Below are 17,653 nucleotides of genomic sequence, written 5' to 3'. Positions count from 1 at the left end.
CGAAATTCATTCAGCACATATTCATTCCGTGAATATCTAGGGAGCACTTATCCACAAGGCCCCCAGACCTTGTTGACAAGTACAACTGTGAATAGGATGGTCCCTTGGCTTCTCAGAGCTTGCCTTCTAGGGAGGTGGCAGTCAGAAAGAGTGAGCAAATAAGATAATGATAAAAGAAAACAAACAAGGGGCTAAAATATGGAATAACGGAGGGGGGACTTTGGCCAGAGTGGTCAGGAGAGGCCACTCTTAGGAGACGACCTTCGTCCTGACAGCCAACCAGAAGCACCGGGGGACTAGTACTCCCTGCAGAGACCTGCAAGTCAAAAGCCCTGACGTTCCCATGAACTTGGGGTGGCAGAGAAACTGAAAGAAGGTGACTGGGTCTAGAGACTTGATGAGGGAGGGGTCTGCAGGGAGTTCGGGGAGTGGGCAGGGGTCAGTTCGGGCTTTGTCCGATGGGACTGGGTTCAGTCTGGGCTGGTATGTGAAGCAACAGGAGGACAGAGGGGCTATATAGGAGGGCGCTGGCCCCGGGAAGCTCTGCACCTGGCTCCTGGGACAGCCTAAGCTTTGTGCCAGACCACTGTGGAAATTGACATGTACTCAGAAGGGATACTTTTCGTCCCTAGTATTTTTTCTTTTCTTTTAATGAATTATTATTATTATTTGTGGCCATGCTGCATGACTTGCAGGGTGTTAGCTCCCCAATTGGGGATTGAACATGGAAGGACTGATGCTGAAGCTGAAGCTCCAATACTTTGGCCACCTGATGCGAAGAACTGACTCATTTGAAAAGACCCTGATGTTGGGAGAGACTAAAGGCAGGAGGAGAAGGGGAGGACAAAGGACGAGATGGTTGGATGGCATCACCGACTCAATGGACATGAATTTGAGCAAGCTCTGGGAGTTGGTGATGGACAGAGAAGCCTGGCATGCTGCAGTCCATGGGGTCACAAAGAGTTGGACACGACTGAGCGACTGAACTGAACTGAACTGAACCATGGCAGTGAAAGTGCAGAGTCCTGCCCACTGGACAGCTAGGGAATTCCCTCTTTTCTTCTTTTTATAATATGCAGAATTTTTATTACACAATATTAAGTGAACACAATAAATATAAGAATAGTACTGATACATCTGCTGCCCTTATATATATTTTTTTAATTTCAATTTTGTTAAATAACAATGCATGTATCAAGTTTAAAAATCAAAAGAAACAAAGGTCCCCTCCCTCTGTATCCCTATCCACCAAGTTCCTCTCCCTGGAAGCAGCCATAGTGACTGCCTGCCCACCCTTCACAAGTGATTGCATCCCCATAACTGGAGTACATGTTTCATGGGGACAGGGGCGTACCACTTCATTTCGAATTTTCCTCTCAGCATTGTCAGGTGGAGTGAATTCCCCACCAGGACACTGAAGAGCCCCTTTGTGAAGGCTCTGAAGCTATCCCGTCAATACACAGCTCTTTAAACTTGTATTTAAATGAATTAAAATAATCAATCCCTCAGTCGCATGAGCCACGTTTCAAGTGCTCAGTAGCCACGTATGGCCAGCGGCTACTGTATTGGACAAAACGGATAATTTCCATCATTGCAAGCAGTCCTCCTGCCAGTGCTGCTTTAGAGAATTCTATGCCATCCATCATTTATCTCTAGCCTGTCTGTTTCAGAGCTTCCCTGGTAGCTCAGACAGTAAAGAATCTGCCTGTAATGCAGGAGACTCAGGTTCAATCTCAGGAAGATCCCCTGGAGAAGGAAGTGACTACCCACTCCAGTATTCTTGCCTGGAGAGTTCCATGGACAGAAGAGCCTGGCAGGCTATAGTCCATGTGTGTTTTCAGCAGTGACTTGGAAGGGGCCAGTCATCTAGGCAGAAGCTCAGTCGAGTGGGTGAAGCCTTCCTTAGCACATGCAGCAAGTCCCCCAGCAATTATATTAACCTCATTCCCCCAGGATCTGAGGGCTAGCCCGTTGGCAAGGTTGTAGAACTGTGCTGTCCAATATGGGTCTGGCTGTTTCAGTCTTCCGAGCCAACCCTCCTCTCCTGGAACTTGCTTTCCTAGGGTCCTCGTTGTGAAAGGAAAGGGCCTATACCTCCCTGACCAGGAGCCTCATCATCGTCCTTACCAGGTCATTCAGTCATTTCACAAACCTTTGTGGGCCTGCCCTGTACTAGACCTGACTTCAAGGGGGAGCCCATGAGGATCCTGTCCTGATTGAGACAGAGAGGGCCATAAATGGGTCTCATTCCAGTTGTGCATAGAGGTGGAATGCCTAGGCTGTGTTGTGAGATCAGCGTGGGCTTCTTGGAGGGGGTGAAGGCCGAACCACGCCCTGAAGGGAACAAGAGTGGTCTGGAGGTTGAGAGCTGGGGGGCGCCCATAGTCATATGCCACAGGGCCAGTGGGTGCGATCGGTAGGGCCAGGTCAGGCTGGGCCCCAAGCAGCAGCACAAGAACAACAGGCTGGCACCAGGGGCCCGGAAGGGACTGGCGCTGTGGAATGTGAGTGGTGACTGAGTAGGAGAGGATGCGGGAAGAGGCTGGGTGAGTTCAGCTGTTGGCGATTTCACGCCATCTCCTCAGCCACTTCTTGGGGACAGGCCCCAGCCTAGGGGCCCAGGTGCTGAGGAAGGTCAGATTTCGGTAGCAAGAGAATAAAAGGAGATTTCCTCCGGAGGGGGGCCCTCTCCCTGCAGAGAGAACTGCAGCTGCCTCTCACACATACTCTGGGATTAGGCTAAATCCAACAGCAGGTGGAGGGATGGGAGGGGGGCTCCCAGTTAGGGTCCTAGAGTGTGGGAAGGGGCAGACAGTGGTGGTACACACCTGAGTGTATCTGTTCCGGGGGGTGAGTCTCCTCCACCTGTCCCTCTGTTCAACTTTTTACTTCGCCTCTGTTCTGCCTAGTGCTGCCCTGGATGGGAGTTGGGGGGCAAGGACAGTAACTGCTAACCTGGATCAAGGGCTACATGAACATGGGGGGAGCGATGCAAGAAGACTTAGAAGATTGGGGGCAGTTTTTCTTGGGAGCAAAGAGGTTGGGGACAAGGGGGCAGTTTTTCATGGAAAACCTTTTGTGCCATTCAAGTTTTTGTTTCAGTTATTTAAACCATGAATACAGAATGCCTCTTTAAAATGTGCTTCTCAAAGTGTGGCCTCAGACCAGCAGCATCTGCACCCCCTGGGAACTTGTTAGAAATGCAGATTTCCAGGCTTCACCTCAAACCTCTGTGTGTGTGTGCCTAGTTGCTCGGTCACGCCTCACTCTTTGTGACCCTGTGGAATGTAGCCCACCAGGCTCCTCTGTCCATGGGGATTCTCCAGGCAAGATTACTCAAACCTACTAGAAACAAAATTCTGGGGTAGGACCCAGCAATCTAAACTTTTCAAGTAATTCTGATATATGCTAAAATTTTAGAACTACTGGTTAAAAATCTACCAAGGCAGTGCTTGCTTCCTGGGGATCACACTTTGGGGAAAGAAGATTCTTGTGAGCATCCTTTTCTATAGCAACGAGAGCATGAAGTGGGGCCCAACTTGGAAGGAGGCCTTGGGGAGGCTGCCTCCAAAAATGAGGTTTAAGTGAGATCTAAAGGGCAGGAGGGGCTTGGCCAGTTAAGTGGGGGAGAAGAAGGAATAGCCCACATGAGTCCCTGAGGTGGCTGAGATGAAGGTCACAGGGCTGGAGCTCAAAGTGCGGGGCCCAACACCTCTGTGCTTAGGTGTCACGAATGACCATCCATTTGTGTGTGTGGACATTCCATTTCTGCTTCGTGGAAATCCAGAGCCTCTTCTGGTCCTCGGAATGACTGGGCCATCAGGGCTTTGGGAGCGATCCCTGCAGTGGGAAAGGCACCTGGTCCTGAGCACGGATTCTCTCATTGTCCCCATGCGACCTTGGGAGGAGGAGGAAATGGCAACCCACTGCAGTATTCTTGTCTGGAGAATTCCGTGGATAGAGCCAGGTGGGCTGCAGTCCATGGGGTCGCACAAGAGTCAGACATGACTGAGTGACTAACAACCTCGGGCCAGTCACTTCCTCATTCTGAGACTCAGTGTTCTCATCTGGGCAATGGGGACAAGCATGCCTTCCAGGGAAGGGATGCCATAAAGAAGGCATGAGATCATGGCAACCCAGACCTGGGGGCCATTCCTCCTAATCCATGTAACAACAGTCATTTTTGACCGAGCATTTCCAACGACTCTCCACGGCATGTTGTCATTCCCATGTTTCAGGCTCAGAGAGGGTAACTTCAGTCATAGCTCAACACCCTCCCAACCCTCTTACCAGGGCCGGCTTACCCCTCCCTCCCAGGCACTGATTCCCTCACTGCAGCCTCCTGCCTCTTGGCTCTGGCTTCTGAGATCTGAGTGGCCGTCTGTCAGTCACTCCTACCAGAACCTTTGGCTGACCCAAGCAGCCAGCAAGTGGCAGAGTCTGGAGGTGACCCAACGCTTTTCAGACAGGCTCTTGGCGTTGGGGGTGTGTGGGGGGGTGTGGGTGGACACTAGCTCAGAAGCTGCTTGGAACCAAGGCAGACCAAGGGTGTCAGCTCCAGATGCCACCACGCTGCCCAGAGTGGGTTTGGGGGAGGGGAGATGGAGCAGCAAAGCTTGCACGGGGGAATTAGTAGCATCTGTCTCATTCTGACATGGGACGTGAGGAATGTGGAAAGGCCCCAGTAAGCACGTGCCTGCCAGAGAGGCTAGCAGGGAGGGGGCACAGGGAGGGGCAGCTGAACCCCTCTGGGACCCCAGGACCTACCAGGCAGCAGCTGCCCCCATCACTCTGATGAGTCTCCCACATACACAAGACCTGCTGGGAACCTGGTGTGGGGGATCAACTGAGCTCCTTCCTTAGACCCTAATCCTTATGACCCCGGGGCCCGTCATATCCTCAGTTTCTCTACCATTAAATTGGGAAAATCAATCTTTATCTGGGCTTCCCAGGTGGCGCTAGTGGTAAAAAAAAAAAAACCCATGAGAGACTTGGCTTCAGTCCCTGGGTTGGGAAGATCCCCTGGAGGAGGACATGGCAACTCACTCCAGTATTCTTGCCTGGAGAATCCTGTGGACAGAGGAGCCTGGCAGGTTGCAGTCCGTAGGGTCACAATATCTGGCAAGGCTGCGATGAGGGAGGGTGGTGGGCCTCTCCCTCTACTGTACTGGGCCTAGCACAGCACTGGGCTCACAGTGGGAAAGTGGAAAATGGGGGTTCTCATTTGTCACTCCCTTGTCCTTACGCACTGCTCTAGCCTCCCAGCCCTTTCCTTCCCTGGGTGGGCTTTGAGGGATCTGCCTGTCCTGTGTTTGACTAGGTTAATGAAGGACAGTCACTAGCCAACAACTTCAGTGGGAGATAGGGGCTCAGTCAGAAAGTTTGGAGGACTCCTGGGAGCCAGAGGGGGTTCTTGAGTGCAGGAGGAATATAAGCCAAGAGCTGCTTTTGGAAGCTGTCTGTGGAACCACCTGCAAGGGAATAGGAGGGAAGGGGATGGAGGAGACCCTGGACAGGAAGGACACCCTTTGAGGCAGCCCTGAGACTCAGGCATGTGGCAAAGGCCAATTTCACCAATTCTTAGGGAAACAGCATAACCCACGTGAATTCTGCAGGGCGTCCTTCCCCAAGCATGTGCTCACCCGAGACTCATTTCACCCTAAACCCTAACCCCTGGAGGTAAGCAAGCAGGAGTACACCACTCGTATGGGTGAAGAGTGATGATCAAATAAGTAAGAGGGGTGGCCATGGGACAGTGGAAGTGGCAACTCTGAACTTCCTAGCTCCAGGTCCAGGGACTCTCATTCCCCTGGGGAACAGGGCTCCTGAGGGAAAAGAAGTGGTCAGGGAAGACTCCCTGGGTTTTTCTCTGGTGCCTTCTCTGAGATGGGGGCTCCTGGAGGAGGTACAGTTTTGTGGGGGAAGGTGGGACATAGTGAGGCAAAGAGGGCACAGAAATAGGAAGAGGAGACAAACAGGAGACCTGGAATAGGAAGTGTGGCTGCTGCTCCGTCTTCCAGGATGGCCCTAGTTCCAAATCCTTATTCCTAGGCCCTTCCGACCCTGTTTGTACTTTCAGCTACCATCCCCTAGAGGTTCTGGGGGCAATCCAGGAGCTTCCACCAAGGGTCTGTCCTGGATGGGAGCTCCTGTTTCAGCAGGGCCAGAGAGAGTGTCAGGTACTGGGTCAGGTACCCCCTCTGTGGATTCGGGGGCTGAAGAGCGGCAGTGACTGCTGGGATGGAGCTGGAGAAGGTTCCAGGCTTAGAGCCCTGAGAAGCTGATCCCTCCACCCTCCCCCAGAGGGTGTTTGAGAACAGGGCCATGACGGCCTCCCCAGGGGAGGACCAGGCAGGCAGAGACAGCTGCAGCCCAGCCAGGCGGCAACCAGCTGCTGCCTGGGAGACTGGCCAGGGTGGGGCGGGGTGGGCACAGCCCCCACCCTGAATGGCAGAGCGTGGGAGCGGGCAGCAGCCTCGAAGCTGAGTTTCAGGCTTTCACGCTGTGTTAACGGTCAGCTTGGTTAATGCTGAGCAGATGGGGGTGGGGTGCTGCCAGCTCCCATGGGGACAGTCCCAGGGCACATATGCACATAAGGCATGTGCAGAGAGTACAGGAGTCCCGCCAAGTGGATGGTGCCGTGTGGACTCACCTGCCAGTTAGCACTCGTTCACACTATCATATATCCGACGAGGCTGCTGAGACAGACAAACCAAGAGAGAGGGGCAAAAGGCTCCTGGGTCCACCCTGAGGCAGCTGGACGTGGATATCAACCCAAGGCCTGGCGTGGAGCCCTCCGTCTGTGTCATCCCCAGCAAAACTCCCAGCTCGGGGATCTCTCCACCCTGTTCCCCCTCCATCCACTCTGGGGAAGACACCAGACAGGCACACAGAAGTTTATTTCAAAAAAATAATTTATAAAAGGTCATTTGCTTCTGTGTTTTGGCAGGCTCCCAGCCTCTCAGCCAGCACAGGGCAGTGTGGGGATGGGGTGGGCACAAGGGCTCCTTCCATCAAGATGCTGGGACAAGCAGCAGAGGGAGGCAGGGAAGGCCTGGGGAAGTGGGGTTCAGAGGTCTAAGACCTCTCTTGGTATGGGGAAGCGGGGAGGTTTAAGACAGCCCTGCAGCCAGGTCCAACCAAAGCCCTAGAACAAGGACGGAGTGCCAAGGCCCAGAAGTCCAAGCAGAACCTTAACAAGTCATTAGAACCCTGGGGCCACGACTCCAAAGAACAGGGCCTTGAGACTGGGGTTGAACTCTGGCTTGAGACCCAGAGGCCAGAGAAGGAAGTCTCAAAACTAGGGTCCCCATGACCAAGGACCAGACCTCCCCCAAACAGAACCTGAGATCTGGGATAGGACCCTTAGATCAGGGTCTGGGGCTGTCAAGGTCGAGCACCACCTGGTTGCAGTTGAGCCAGGAGGCCCAAGGCTGGCAGCCGACCTTGCCCATACAGCCTTGTGCTCCTGCTCACGTCTGCACCCCGGGGAAGGAGAAGGAGCCGGGCCTCAGTGGCAGGGGGTCGTGGCTGAAGACAGAGTCGCTAGAGGAGCAGGTGCTGCTGGCGTCCCCGCCGGCAGGGGAGTAGGGTCCAAAGGTCAGGCGGAGGTCGAGGTACTGCGGGGAACAGTGCGGTCAGTCCTGGTGGTCAGGTGTGCTGAGGCCCAGAGGGCGGTGGGCATGGGGGGAGCGGTCTTGGGACCACAGGGGCACAGTACCTCCTCAGAGACGGCCAGCAGGACCTTGTCCAGAGCCTCCACCAGTTGCTTGAAAGTGGGCCTCTGAGAAGGTGCTGCGTGCCAGCACTCGCGCATTAGCCCGTACCTGGGGGAGGGGCAAGGGAGGGTCAGAAGGAAACTGGGGCCTGGCTGAGGGGGTGTGGCGAAGGGGTAGGAGGGTTTGATGCGAGGTGAGACCACTCAGCGAAAGAGTACCCTGCCAGGCCTCCCCTGCTGGGCCGAGGAGGTGGTGACCACGAGTGAGAGCTGACCACTCTGTATGAGCGGACCGTGAGGTCAGGGTTAGGACAGAGAATGAGGACTGGAAAGTGAGGGGGAGTGGGGTGAGGCCTCACAGCTCTGGGGGGCAGTGTGGGGGCCGGTCCATCCGATGCCCCTCTCGTAGCAGTGAGAACAGCTCCTCCACGGGGATGCCAGGGTATGGGGAGCCCCCGAGGGTGAAGATCTCCCACAGCAGGATTCCAAACGACCACCTGGATGGAGGCAGAACCCAGGCTCAGCAAGGTACAGCTTCACTTCCTAACCCTGCGGCTAGGATGGGGGACCCCACAACTATGATTCACCATGGGGGTGGGAATAAGGCCTTCTTTTAGAGTCTGGTCCCGCTCAGACCCAGGGCAAGGGCTTTGGAAGGACAAAGGTTGCCTACAGATATATCCCAGGCCCCAGCTTCCAGGACTCACACATCACTCTGGTGTGTGTAGACTCTGTCAAACAAGGCCTCTGGTGCCATCCACTTGACAGGCAGGCGGCCCTGGGGGGAAGAGGGCACACTGCTGCCAAGGGCCAGGGGTCCCAGCGCCTGGCCCCAACCAGCTCCGCCCCGCCTTCCTTACGTTGCTAGTTTTCTTGTAGTAGTCAATGTGGTGGATGCCACGGGCCAGCCCGAAGTCGGCAATCTTCATCACGTTATCCTCGGTCACCAGCACATTGCGGGCAGCCAGGTCCCGGTGGATGCACTGGGGGCAGGGCAGGGGTCTTAGATTGAGGACACACGACTGGGAACCTCACAGCAACCTGATGGGTGGGGATCATTCACCCATTTTACAGATGGGGAAGTTGAGAGAGGGGAAACGTAAGCCAACTAACTTCAGGGCCCACACCTTGTCTCTTGCACCGCCTCTTCCTGCCTATGGGGTAGGAAGGAATGGGAACATGCAGTGTTAACTGCATATGGATGAGGCAGTACAGAAGGACTCAGGGGCACTTAGAGTAAGGAAAAAGAGGAGAGAGGGAGAAGTCGGGGGTGTTTAACACAGGGCATGAAAGTGCGGGGATGGGTCATTACCTTCCGGGATTCCAGGTACTGCATGCCCCGGGCCACCTGGTAGGCGCACGAGACCAGGGCAGGGAAGGAGAGCGGCCCCTCGCTGCTCCGAGGCCCGTCAGGGCTGAGGTCGGGGCCTGGGGGGCGGCGGGCCCGTAGGAACTCCCGCAGGTTGCCCTTGGCAGCACACTCCACAATCACGTACAAGGGCCCTGCAGACGAGAGGGGTGACAGGGAAGCTGACAAGGCTGTGGCTCCATGCCCCCACCGTCCCCGCCCCTCACCCTGCCCCGCTCCCACCTTCCTGGGTGCAGACACCCAGCAGGTTGATAATGTTCTTGTGTCGGCCAATCAGCTTCATCACCTCCATCTCAGAGACCAGGTCTGCCAAGTCCTTGTCGGAGGCATTGTCTGCGAGGATGACAGCCAGGGTGATTACACAAGGGAGGCTTTGAGTTGGGGACAGGACATGGAGCCCTAGATTCCGTGCCAAGAAGGTCTGGGCCTGAATCCCTGCTAGGCTGTGTGGCCTTGAAACAGTCTCTTAACTTCTCTGAACCTCAGGATCATCTTGTATGAAATGGGACGATGGATCATGCCCTACTCTCATAGCAGTTGCAAGGATGCAACAAGATCAGGATATAAAAGTGCTAGGCCTGCCAGTGAGTGCAACCAGGAAAAAGGAGGGAGGGGAAAGAGCTCTGAACAGGAAGGAAGCTCCATCTAGAGGACTTGGCATTAGTCCCTGAATGGGGTGAGAGCTCCTGGGGGCGGGAAGTGGGCTGGCACCCTGGGGTCTGTCTGACCAGGGCCTGGCGTCCATCTGGCCTGGGAGTTCAGGGAGCTGCTGGTAGGCGCAGCCAGGGGAGGCCAGGAAGAAGCTGCTCTAGTTTCTCTTGAGAAGGCTAAGGACCAAGGGCTGAGCCCCTGGGGCTGACCTGTGGCCCTGGGCCAATGACATACCCTCCCCGCCAGACCTCCTCACAATGCACATTTCTCAATCCCTGCCTCCCAGAAAGTGCCAGATGGCCCCAGCTGTGCAGAAAGGAGGGGCTGGCGGGAGTAGAACAGCAGTTTGGGCCGCTTTTGTAGAGGGGGCTGGGGAATAGCAGCGAGAGGAGGCCTCGATGGTGGGTCATGCCTGGGTGTCCTGAGCCCCCTGTGGCTGCTGCATGGGCTGTTCTCTGAGAGAGTGGTGGACACAGGGGGAGATCTGGGAAGGGCCTGGGGGGGACTGAGGGTGCAATCTGGGGGGAATCATGGGGGATGAGGTGGAGGCCTTCAAGGCTAACAAGGTTATTTGAGGTCAAAGCTGACACAGGGTAACAGATCCATCACCCTAAACTCTTGTGGTCACCATCATCCCAGTAGTGAAGGCTTTAGGCGTCATTTTCCACCAACCTCAGGCTGGGAGGCGGGGACTATTATCTATCCCATGTGACCTGTGAGGAAATCGAAGCTCAGAAATGACTTGCCAGGGTCGGTGGCACATTTGGGCACTGAGCCCAAGGCGGCGGCAGGGGGATTGACAGCCTTTCCTGGTCCTCACCCACTAGCTCCCTGAGTCCTGTCTGTTACTCCCACGGTCATAGGGTCTCCCACAAACCTCCACACTCACCCTTAAGCATCTTGACGGCCACCGTGCTGGCTTGGTCCGGCCGGGTGGGGTCCATGCCGAAGGCCTCTGCACACACCACCTGCCCAAAGCAGCCCTCGCCCAGGGGCTTCCCCAGCACCAGCCTGGAGATGAGAGAGACAAGGCCTCAGCCACCGGGCATCACTCCCGCACAGGGTCTGATCCCCACCCTCACTCGGCATGGCATACCTGTCCCGGGGGAACTCCCACAGCGGGTCAAGAGGCAGGTCGAGACTCACGAGGCCAGCGAGCAAGGGGGGGCCGCTGGAGGAGAGACGGACACCCCGCACCAGGGACAAGCTTGACTTGGCTGAGGAGCCTGACTCCAGCGAGAACTGCAAAGTGAGAGACTTGGTTGGTCTGCTGAAGCTGAGCTGGGGCAGGAACACAGGCCCTGAGCCTTTGCCATGGGAACACGGAGGCGGGGGACAGCACGGTGGATACCTGTCGGGCCAGAGGGAAGCGAGACAACTTCTGCACGGTGGCGGGCTGTCGGTGGTGGCGGGTGAGGAGCGTCTGCCTGCGATATAGCCCGACCAGCAGCAGGAACACGATCAAAGCCAGAGAGCCTGACGAGTACAGGATGATGTCCGTGTACCTGCCTTCGGGTGCTGTCGCTGTCCATGTGAGGTCCTCCTCTGCCCGCAGATGGACACATGGACAGAAACTGATTGGTCAGTTAGCGGTCAGATGGCTGGCCCCGCCCCCTCTCACCGAGGCCCTTGTAGCTCCTCACACAGAGACACACACACCAGTTAAACTGCACTGATACCCTGTCCTGCGTACCCACAGACTTCCCTGGTGGCTTAGACAATATAGAATCTACTTGCAATGTGGGAGACCTGGCTTCGATCCCTGGGTTGGGAAGATCACCTGGAGGAGGGCATGGCAACCCACTCCAGTATTCTAGCCTGGAGAATCCCCATGGACAGAGGAGCCTGGTGGGCTACAGTCCATGGGGTCACAAAGAGTAGGACACGACTGTGTGATTAAGCACAGCACAGCACTGCATACCCATGTCCCAGAGGGTCACACAGTCATATGTGGACATGCATAGCAGGATTACTCTATGCAGAATCCCAAATCTACACGCCACATCCCAAATCCATATCTCACAGACCAGGGAAGACTCTCTCTACCCAGCAGGTCACAGCCCACGGCTGGACCACAGCAGGAGCTCACCTGGCAGCACCGTGAGCCAGGCCGACTGGTAGGAAAGGCCGATGGAGTTGCCCGCCAGGCAGGTGTACTCGCCTGCATCCTCAGTAGACACATTCCGAAGGTACAAGACCTCCACCTCTGAGCTATTGATGTCCGCTGTCTGGGGATGGGGGATACACTCAGGGGTCACAGCAGGGCCTGGGGTCCCGCTGTGGCCAGGAAGCGAGGTGGGGACTCCCCACCCCCGTGGGAGGATGGTGGAATCAGGTGCCAGCAGGGACTAGACCTTTAAGACTTGCACATAGGGGAAGCCGTCGGCACCGAAGCTGCTGCCGTTGATGACGATGTGCTTCAGCCACTGGATGTGGGGCTGGGCGTCACTGTATACCTTGCAGAGCAGCTCCACGTCACTGCCCACCACAGCCGTGGTGTTGGCCGGGAGCCCTGCCTGCAGGATGGGCCGGTGCGGGGACCGCTCTGGGGGTGAGGCCGGGCCAGGCTGTCAGCCCTGATCGGTGGCACCTACCTGCCTCCCGCCTACCCCCATCTCAAGGGAGGGACCTTCCTGATACTCAGCTCAGACCTTGTTCATCCCCTCCTTACACCATTCAAACCTTCCGTGGCTCCCCATTGCCTTTGGGGACAAGGAGAACTTCTCAGCCAAGCACTCAAAAACCCTCCAGGCTTGGCTGTCTGCTTAAATCCCACAACCCAGGCATATACCTCCCCACAGAAGCATTGTAATCTTCACGCCTAGGGCCTTGGCTCCGCCTGTGTCCTCTGCCTGGAGGTCTTTCCCATTTCCCCACCTCAACTGGGCCTTGCTTCTCCAAGCACACGTTATTCCCTGCGCTTCCCTCGGACCCACCTGGTCACTTTGAGTAGCTTGAGTGAGTCGCCTAAGACTAAGTCCGTCTGGCTTGTCAGACTGGGTCCCACCCGAAGGCAGGGACAGGGCTCCCACCCCCACGCCACCTCACCCGCCTGCCCGCCCACTCACCCAGCACATCCAGCAGGTAGCTGTAGCGGATGCTGCCCAAAGAATTCTCCACGAGGCAGGTGTACGTGCCACGGTCAGAGGGCACCACGCTTTCCATCACCAGGCTCCAGTGCTGGTGGCGCAGCTGGGGAGCAGGCAAGTGTTCATGAGAGGCCACTGAACCATGCCCACAGGGGTCTTCTCAAGCTCTCTAAGCCCCGGGGAGACCAATGCCAAGGGTAGGGACCCTGGGACAAAGGAGAAGGTGCCCAAAAGTATCCAAACTGTGGGTTTGAGTCTTTTGAGTTTTAGCTCTACTTCTTCCAAGCTGGGTCCCCTTGAGCCAGTTTTTGCCCTTTCTGAGTCTCAGCTTCTTCTGAGACTACAGCTTGGAACTGACCCTGTTGTGGTCTCATCATGAAAATGAGCCACTAACACACTGATACCTGCTGGTCAGTGATCCTTCCCACTTTACTCATGGAGTTGCTAAGATCGGCGGGTTAAGTCACTTGCCAGGGAGTAGCAGAGTGGGAACTTGACCCAGAGTTGTCCATGTCCACGGTCTAGTGGCCCTTCTGGGGCCCTCGGCTGCCTTCCTCATTAGAAAAAGAGCTGTGGGTTTGACTTGAGGGCACCGATGAGGGAACCTGGAGACTCACCCGAATGCCTCCAATGCGATGCTCCCCGTGGAAGTCCTGTCCATCCTTGAGCCAACGGATGGTGGGCATGGGGTTGCCTGCAGCTGGACAGCGGAACTTGACGGTGTTCCCGGCAGGCACCGCATGCAGTTTCTTCTCCATGCGCTGGGGGTGCGTCCAGTAGGGTGCTGAAGAGGAGGAGATAGGAGAATTCAGTGTCCACTAGAAGACCTCTTGTTCACACACTGATCTGTTCTCAGTGGCCAGCAGGGAGGCAGGGTCTTTGAGGACTCACACTGACCTTGCTGGGGGTAAAAGTGCCCATTCAAGGGGCCCCTGTGGATCTTGGGGTCCTCATCGCCATTGCTGGAGGTCATGGAGTCTATGTCCAGGACAGAAGGAGGCGTTTGAGGCCCAGGACAGAGAGTTTCTCTCCCCAGGCATCCCTTAGTCTCTGCTGGACCCCCTTACCATCCACAACCAAGGTGACGTTGTGTAGAAGCAAGGAACCTCGTGCCAGGCAGAGGTACTGGCCAGCATCTTCGGGTAGGAAGCTGGCAATCTCCAAGCGGCCTCTCCAACCTCGTACCCGGCCAGCAGGTGTCAGGCGACTGCCCTCCTTGTACCAGTGGCCACTGCGCTCAGCCCGCCCACAGCATAACCGCAGAGGCTGCCCAAGGGCCACCGTCAGCTCCTGCTCTTGCTGCTCCGGGCTGGGGGCCAGGCAGGGCTCTGTGGGTCAAGGGTAGAGGTCCGTGAGCCCTGCAGCCCCCTGCCTACAGAGAACATGCTACACACATGACACGAGCACACTCAACACATGCTAAACACCTGCTGCCCCTTCACAGACACACAACCACATGCTACAGATGCTATGTGCAGGGCAAATGCCACCCCTTTGGGGCATAGCACACACACACGGTACATAGCATACATGCTGGACTGGACATGCCACTGTCTAAGGAACACACACACACACACACACAAGGCACATGCTATACGTGCCACGCACAGGGCACCCACCACACCTCTGGGGCACATCACACTCACAGTGCATACACCACACATGCTGGTGAGGCCCCCCAAGTCCCACACGCCCAGTGCACAGAACACACACGCACACATACACACACGCACACAGCCAAGGGCTCACCACCAGCTCTGCAGCCCAGCTCGGGGCCCTGCACCCTGCAAGGCCAGTCCTCTCTTGGGGACACACAGATAGGTGGACGCTTGCTGGGAGCCAGACACCAAGTCTCCATGGCCGAGTCCTGCCCGGCTGCCACCTCCTCGGGGCCTGGGCCAGGATCCTCTCCAGCCGCGCTCAGCCAGCAGCCCCCTCCTGAGGCCCGCTCTTCCCTCCCTGGCCACCCTCTCCCTTCTCAGAGGCCATACCCAGCTCCGTTTCCTCAGAGGCCTCAAACGACAAAGCTGGAGCCCCAGGTGCCCCCAGCAGGACCCCCAGTAGGACCAACAGCAGCTGCATCTCCTTCCTGCTGCTCTCGGGGACCCAGGCTGGGCCTCCTATGACTGCCTTCCTGAAACAGAAAGGGTGAAGAAATCCTACTAGACCCGCACCTTTGCTGCCGCTCTGCTCCTATTTTGCAGATGAGGAAACTGAGATAAGAAACGGCTGGCTGACTTGTCCAAGCCCGTCAGGCAGCGTCAGAGCAAAGACTGGAACCAGCTCTGCTGTTAACCAGAGCTCAAGGCTTCTCCATGGTAGGTTGGTTGGGGGGGCTGGGGTGCTGGGAGGGGGCTGGGCTTCCTGCCCTTGTTGGGTCCTGCTGAGACCTTCCTTGGCACAAGTTCACAGAAAGGGCAGTTTTGGAATTCTTTGCTTGGAGGGAAACAGAGAATGGAGACACATCTTCTCCCTCTCAGCACACATAATTTATTTTTTGCTGAATAAATGTATTACTGAAGAGCCAAAAAAAAAAAAAAAAAAAAAAACTGAAATATAATACAAGGCCAAACTTCAGCATTCGGATGTTATCTGATCTGACCCCCACTCCTTAGAGCATTGCTTACATTTCCATGACCAGCTTCGGAGACCTATAGTGGCAGGGCGGGTATATGTTTAGTCGTTCAGTCATGTTTGACTCTTTGCGACCCTATGGACTGTAGCCCGCCAGGCTCCTCAGTTCACAGGGATTCTCCAGGCAAGAATACTGGAGTGGGTTGCCATTCCCTTCTCCAGGGGATCTTCCTGACCCAGGGATCAAACCCAGGTCTCCCACATTGTGGGTGAATTCTTTACCATCTGAACCACCTAAGAAGCCCTACAGTGGCAGGGTGCTGACTGCTAACAAGGCCATACATCCCATGGCCAGGAAAAATTCTGAGCCAGAATTGCATTCTGGGGATACTTCTGTTTTTTGTGCCCCTGCAAGTCCATCAGAGGTGAAAGCTTTTGTAAAGCAGGTAGACTCTAGTGTCTGACAGAGCCAACTTCAAATCCTGACTCTTACCAAATGCAAGTCACTGTCCCTCTCTGGGCCGCTGTCCTTCCAGGACTGCTTTGAGGATAAAAGAGAACACATGTAGGGCCGGGCGCACAGGACGCTGCAGTGTGTTCTTCCCTTTCACCTCTCCATGACTGTCATCCTGTGTCCGCCCTCAGCCAGTCACCTCCAATTCTGGTGCTGTTCCTGGCAGGTGTGATGTACACTCCCACCCCATCTAGGTACTCTCCTCCAAACACCATCAATGATGTCTCCATCCACCAAAGGGAACACTCAAACCCGAGCCTCAGCTGGCAGGGGAAGAGGGTGACAAGTATAGTTCCAGGGGTCTGCTTGCTATCACCTGGGGCTGAGTAACAGGTGTCATTGATGTCTCTGCATCCACCTCACTCAGGTGTCTCACCGCACCCCTTCCCCTCAGCCCCTGCTCCCCCTGTCCTGAGTTCTGAGGCAGGGGGCGCTTAGCTTGTCCCAGCCAAAGCCATCATCTCCCCCTTCACACGGTTTCTTCTCTGGGCCGCCCCCACAGCTGGGGCATCACTTGTCCAGCCCCTCTGCAGTCCATCTCAGCTTCCCTGCCTGAACCCGGAGCATGCAACAGGCATCTCTCGCTTGGGCCTTTGCAAACATCTCCCTTGATTCTCCAGTAGGTTTTAGAAATGTATGAGCCTGTCATGTCCCCCCTGCTCAACACCCACCAGCTTACAAGCCCATAATGGCTGCCTGCGTGCAGCAGCATCCAGTCCGCACTGTTTATCCAGCGCCCAAGGCCTCCCTCCTTGCCCCCGTCATTCTCATTGGCCACACAGTCTGCTTCTTCGGCACTGAGAAGTCGTTGGCTTTCAGAACGGGGCATGTCTTCTCTTTTGCCCATACCTTTGCGACCCCACTTCTCTACCTGGCTCAGGTGCCACAATCTGTGCTCTGTCTGCGCCCGCCTTTGGTTTCCATTGCCCTCCTCTGTGAAATCCCCTCACTCTGCTCTGCTCTTCAAAGACGTAGCTCTCTGGGTTGGGAATGGAGTGGGAGGCCCAGGAATTTTATTCCCACTCCGGGGCTACCCTGACCTCAGAACCTTAGTTGGGTCACCCGCGCGGCTGACGGGACAGACTGCCCTGCACCTGGGGTTGAAGGGTCTGACTCTGACATCAGGTAGCCTACCGCACTCAAGCGCTGGGAGAGCCTGGGCAAGTGACTGCACCTCTCGGAGCCTCAGCTTCCTCATCTCTATTCGGGGCGAGCAGACCGTCCAGCAGCCGAGGGACCAGCGCGCCCTTCCTCCGCCCCTATCGGGCCACCCTGGGGAGCAGGGCCAGTCGGCGGGTCTCGAAAGGAGCTGCAGGGACAGTCCGCCCGCCCCCGCCCGGGTGGGCAATGAGTAACCAGCTCCGCGGCCAGGGTGCTCTTTGGACGGAGCGGGACAAAAGGCCCTGTGTGCGCTACCGGTTACTGATTTACCTTGCCCTTCACCCCCACGCCGAGCGGACGCCCAGGTCCCTAGTGCTGGGAGGGGTCAGCTCCCGGAGCCCCGCTGCCGCTCGCCCCCTGGCGGCTGGGAGCGCAGCACGGGCCTGCACGGGGTCCCGCCTCACCTCGAACCTCCGTGGTCCCGCTACTGGCACAAGGTCCCGACTTACCTGGGTCCTCCGCGGCCCGGCTCTCAGCTCCCACCAGCCCCGACCCCCGCGCCCAGCGGAGACAGAAGACTGCTCGGGAGTTGCTCAGCCCCCAGCCGCAGAGCCAGGAATGCACCCGAGACAGCGGCG

At 56.5% G+C, this 17,653-nt stretch overlaps 1 protein-coding gene across 4 annotated transcripts; it reads right to left on the bottom strand.

Moving 5' to 3' along the window:
• Positions 1-6,896: 6,896 nt before the first annotated feature.
• On the bottom strand, positions 6,897-17,653 carry FGFR4 (fibroblast growth factor receptor 4). Of its 4 annotated transcripts, none has more exons than XM_061151005.1 (19): positions 17,049-17,275; positions 15,894-15,941; positions 14,818-14,960; positions 13,894-14,154; positions 13,724-13,804; positions 13,444-13,610; positions 12,806-12,929; positions 12,092-12,282; positions 11,827-11,965; positions 11,089-11,282; positions 10,834-10,979; positions 10,627-10,748; positions 9,309-9,419; positions 9,030-9,220; positions 8,578-8,700; positions 8,425-8,495; positions 8,077-8,214; positions 7,721-7,826; positions 6,897-7,619 (listed from the first exon to the last, which is right to left on the bottom strand). In XM_061151005.1, the coding sequence occupies exons 3-19, from the start codon at positions 14,906-14,908 to the stop codon at positions 7,473-7,475; spliced, it is 2,403 nt and encodes an 800-aa protein (XP_061006988.1). In that variant the 5' UTR covers positions 14,909-14,960; positions 15,894-15,941; positions 17,049-17,275; the 3' UTR covers positions 6,897-7,472. The 4 variants fall into 4 exon arrangements, with proteins under 4 accessions (XP_061006988.1, XP_061006984.1, XP_061006985.1 ...); XM_061151001.1 differs by having other exon boundaries at positions 15,894-15,938; XM_061151002.1 differs by lacking the exons at positions 15,894-15,941; positions 17,049-17,275 and adding an exon at positions 17,525-17,653.

Source organism: Dama dama, chromosome 9 (genome assembly GCF_033118175.1).
Source record: "Dama dama isolate Ldn47 chromosome 9, ASM3311817v1, whole genome shotgun sequence".
In the NCBI taxonomy this organism is placed as follows: domain Eukaryota; kingdom Metazoa; phylum Chordata; class Mammalia; order Artiodactyla; family Cervidae; genus Dama; species Dama dama.
Note: the sequence above shows the minus strand (reverse complement) of the source record. Positions and strands in the feature narration are given on the sequence as shown.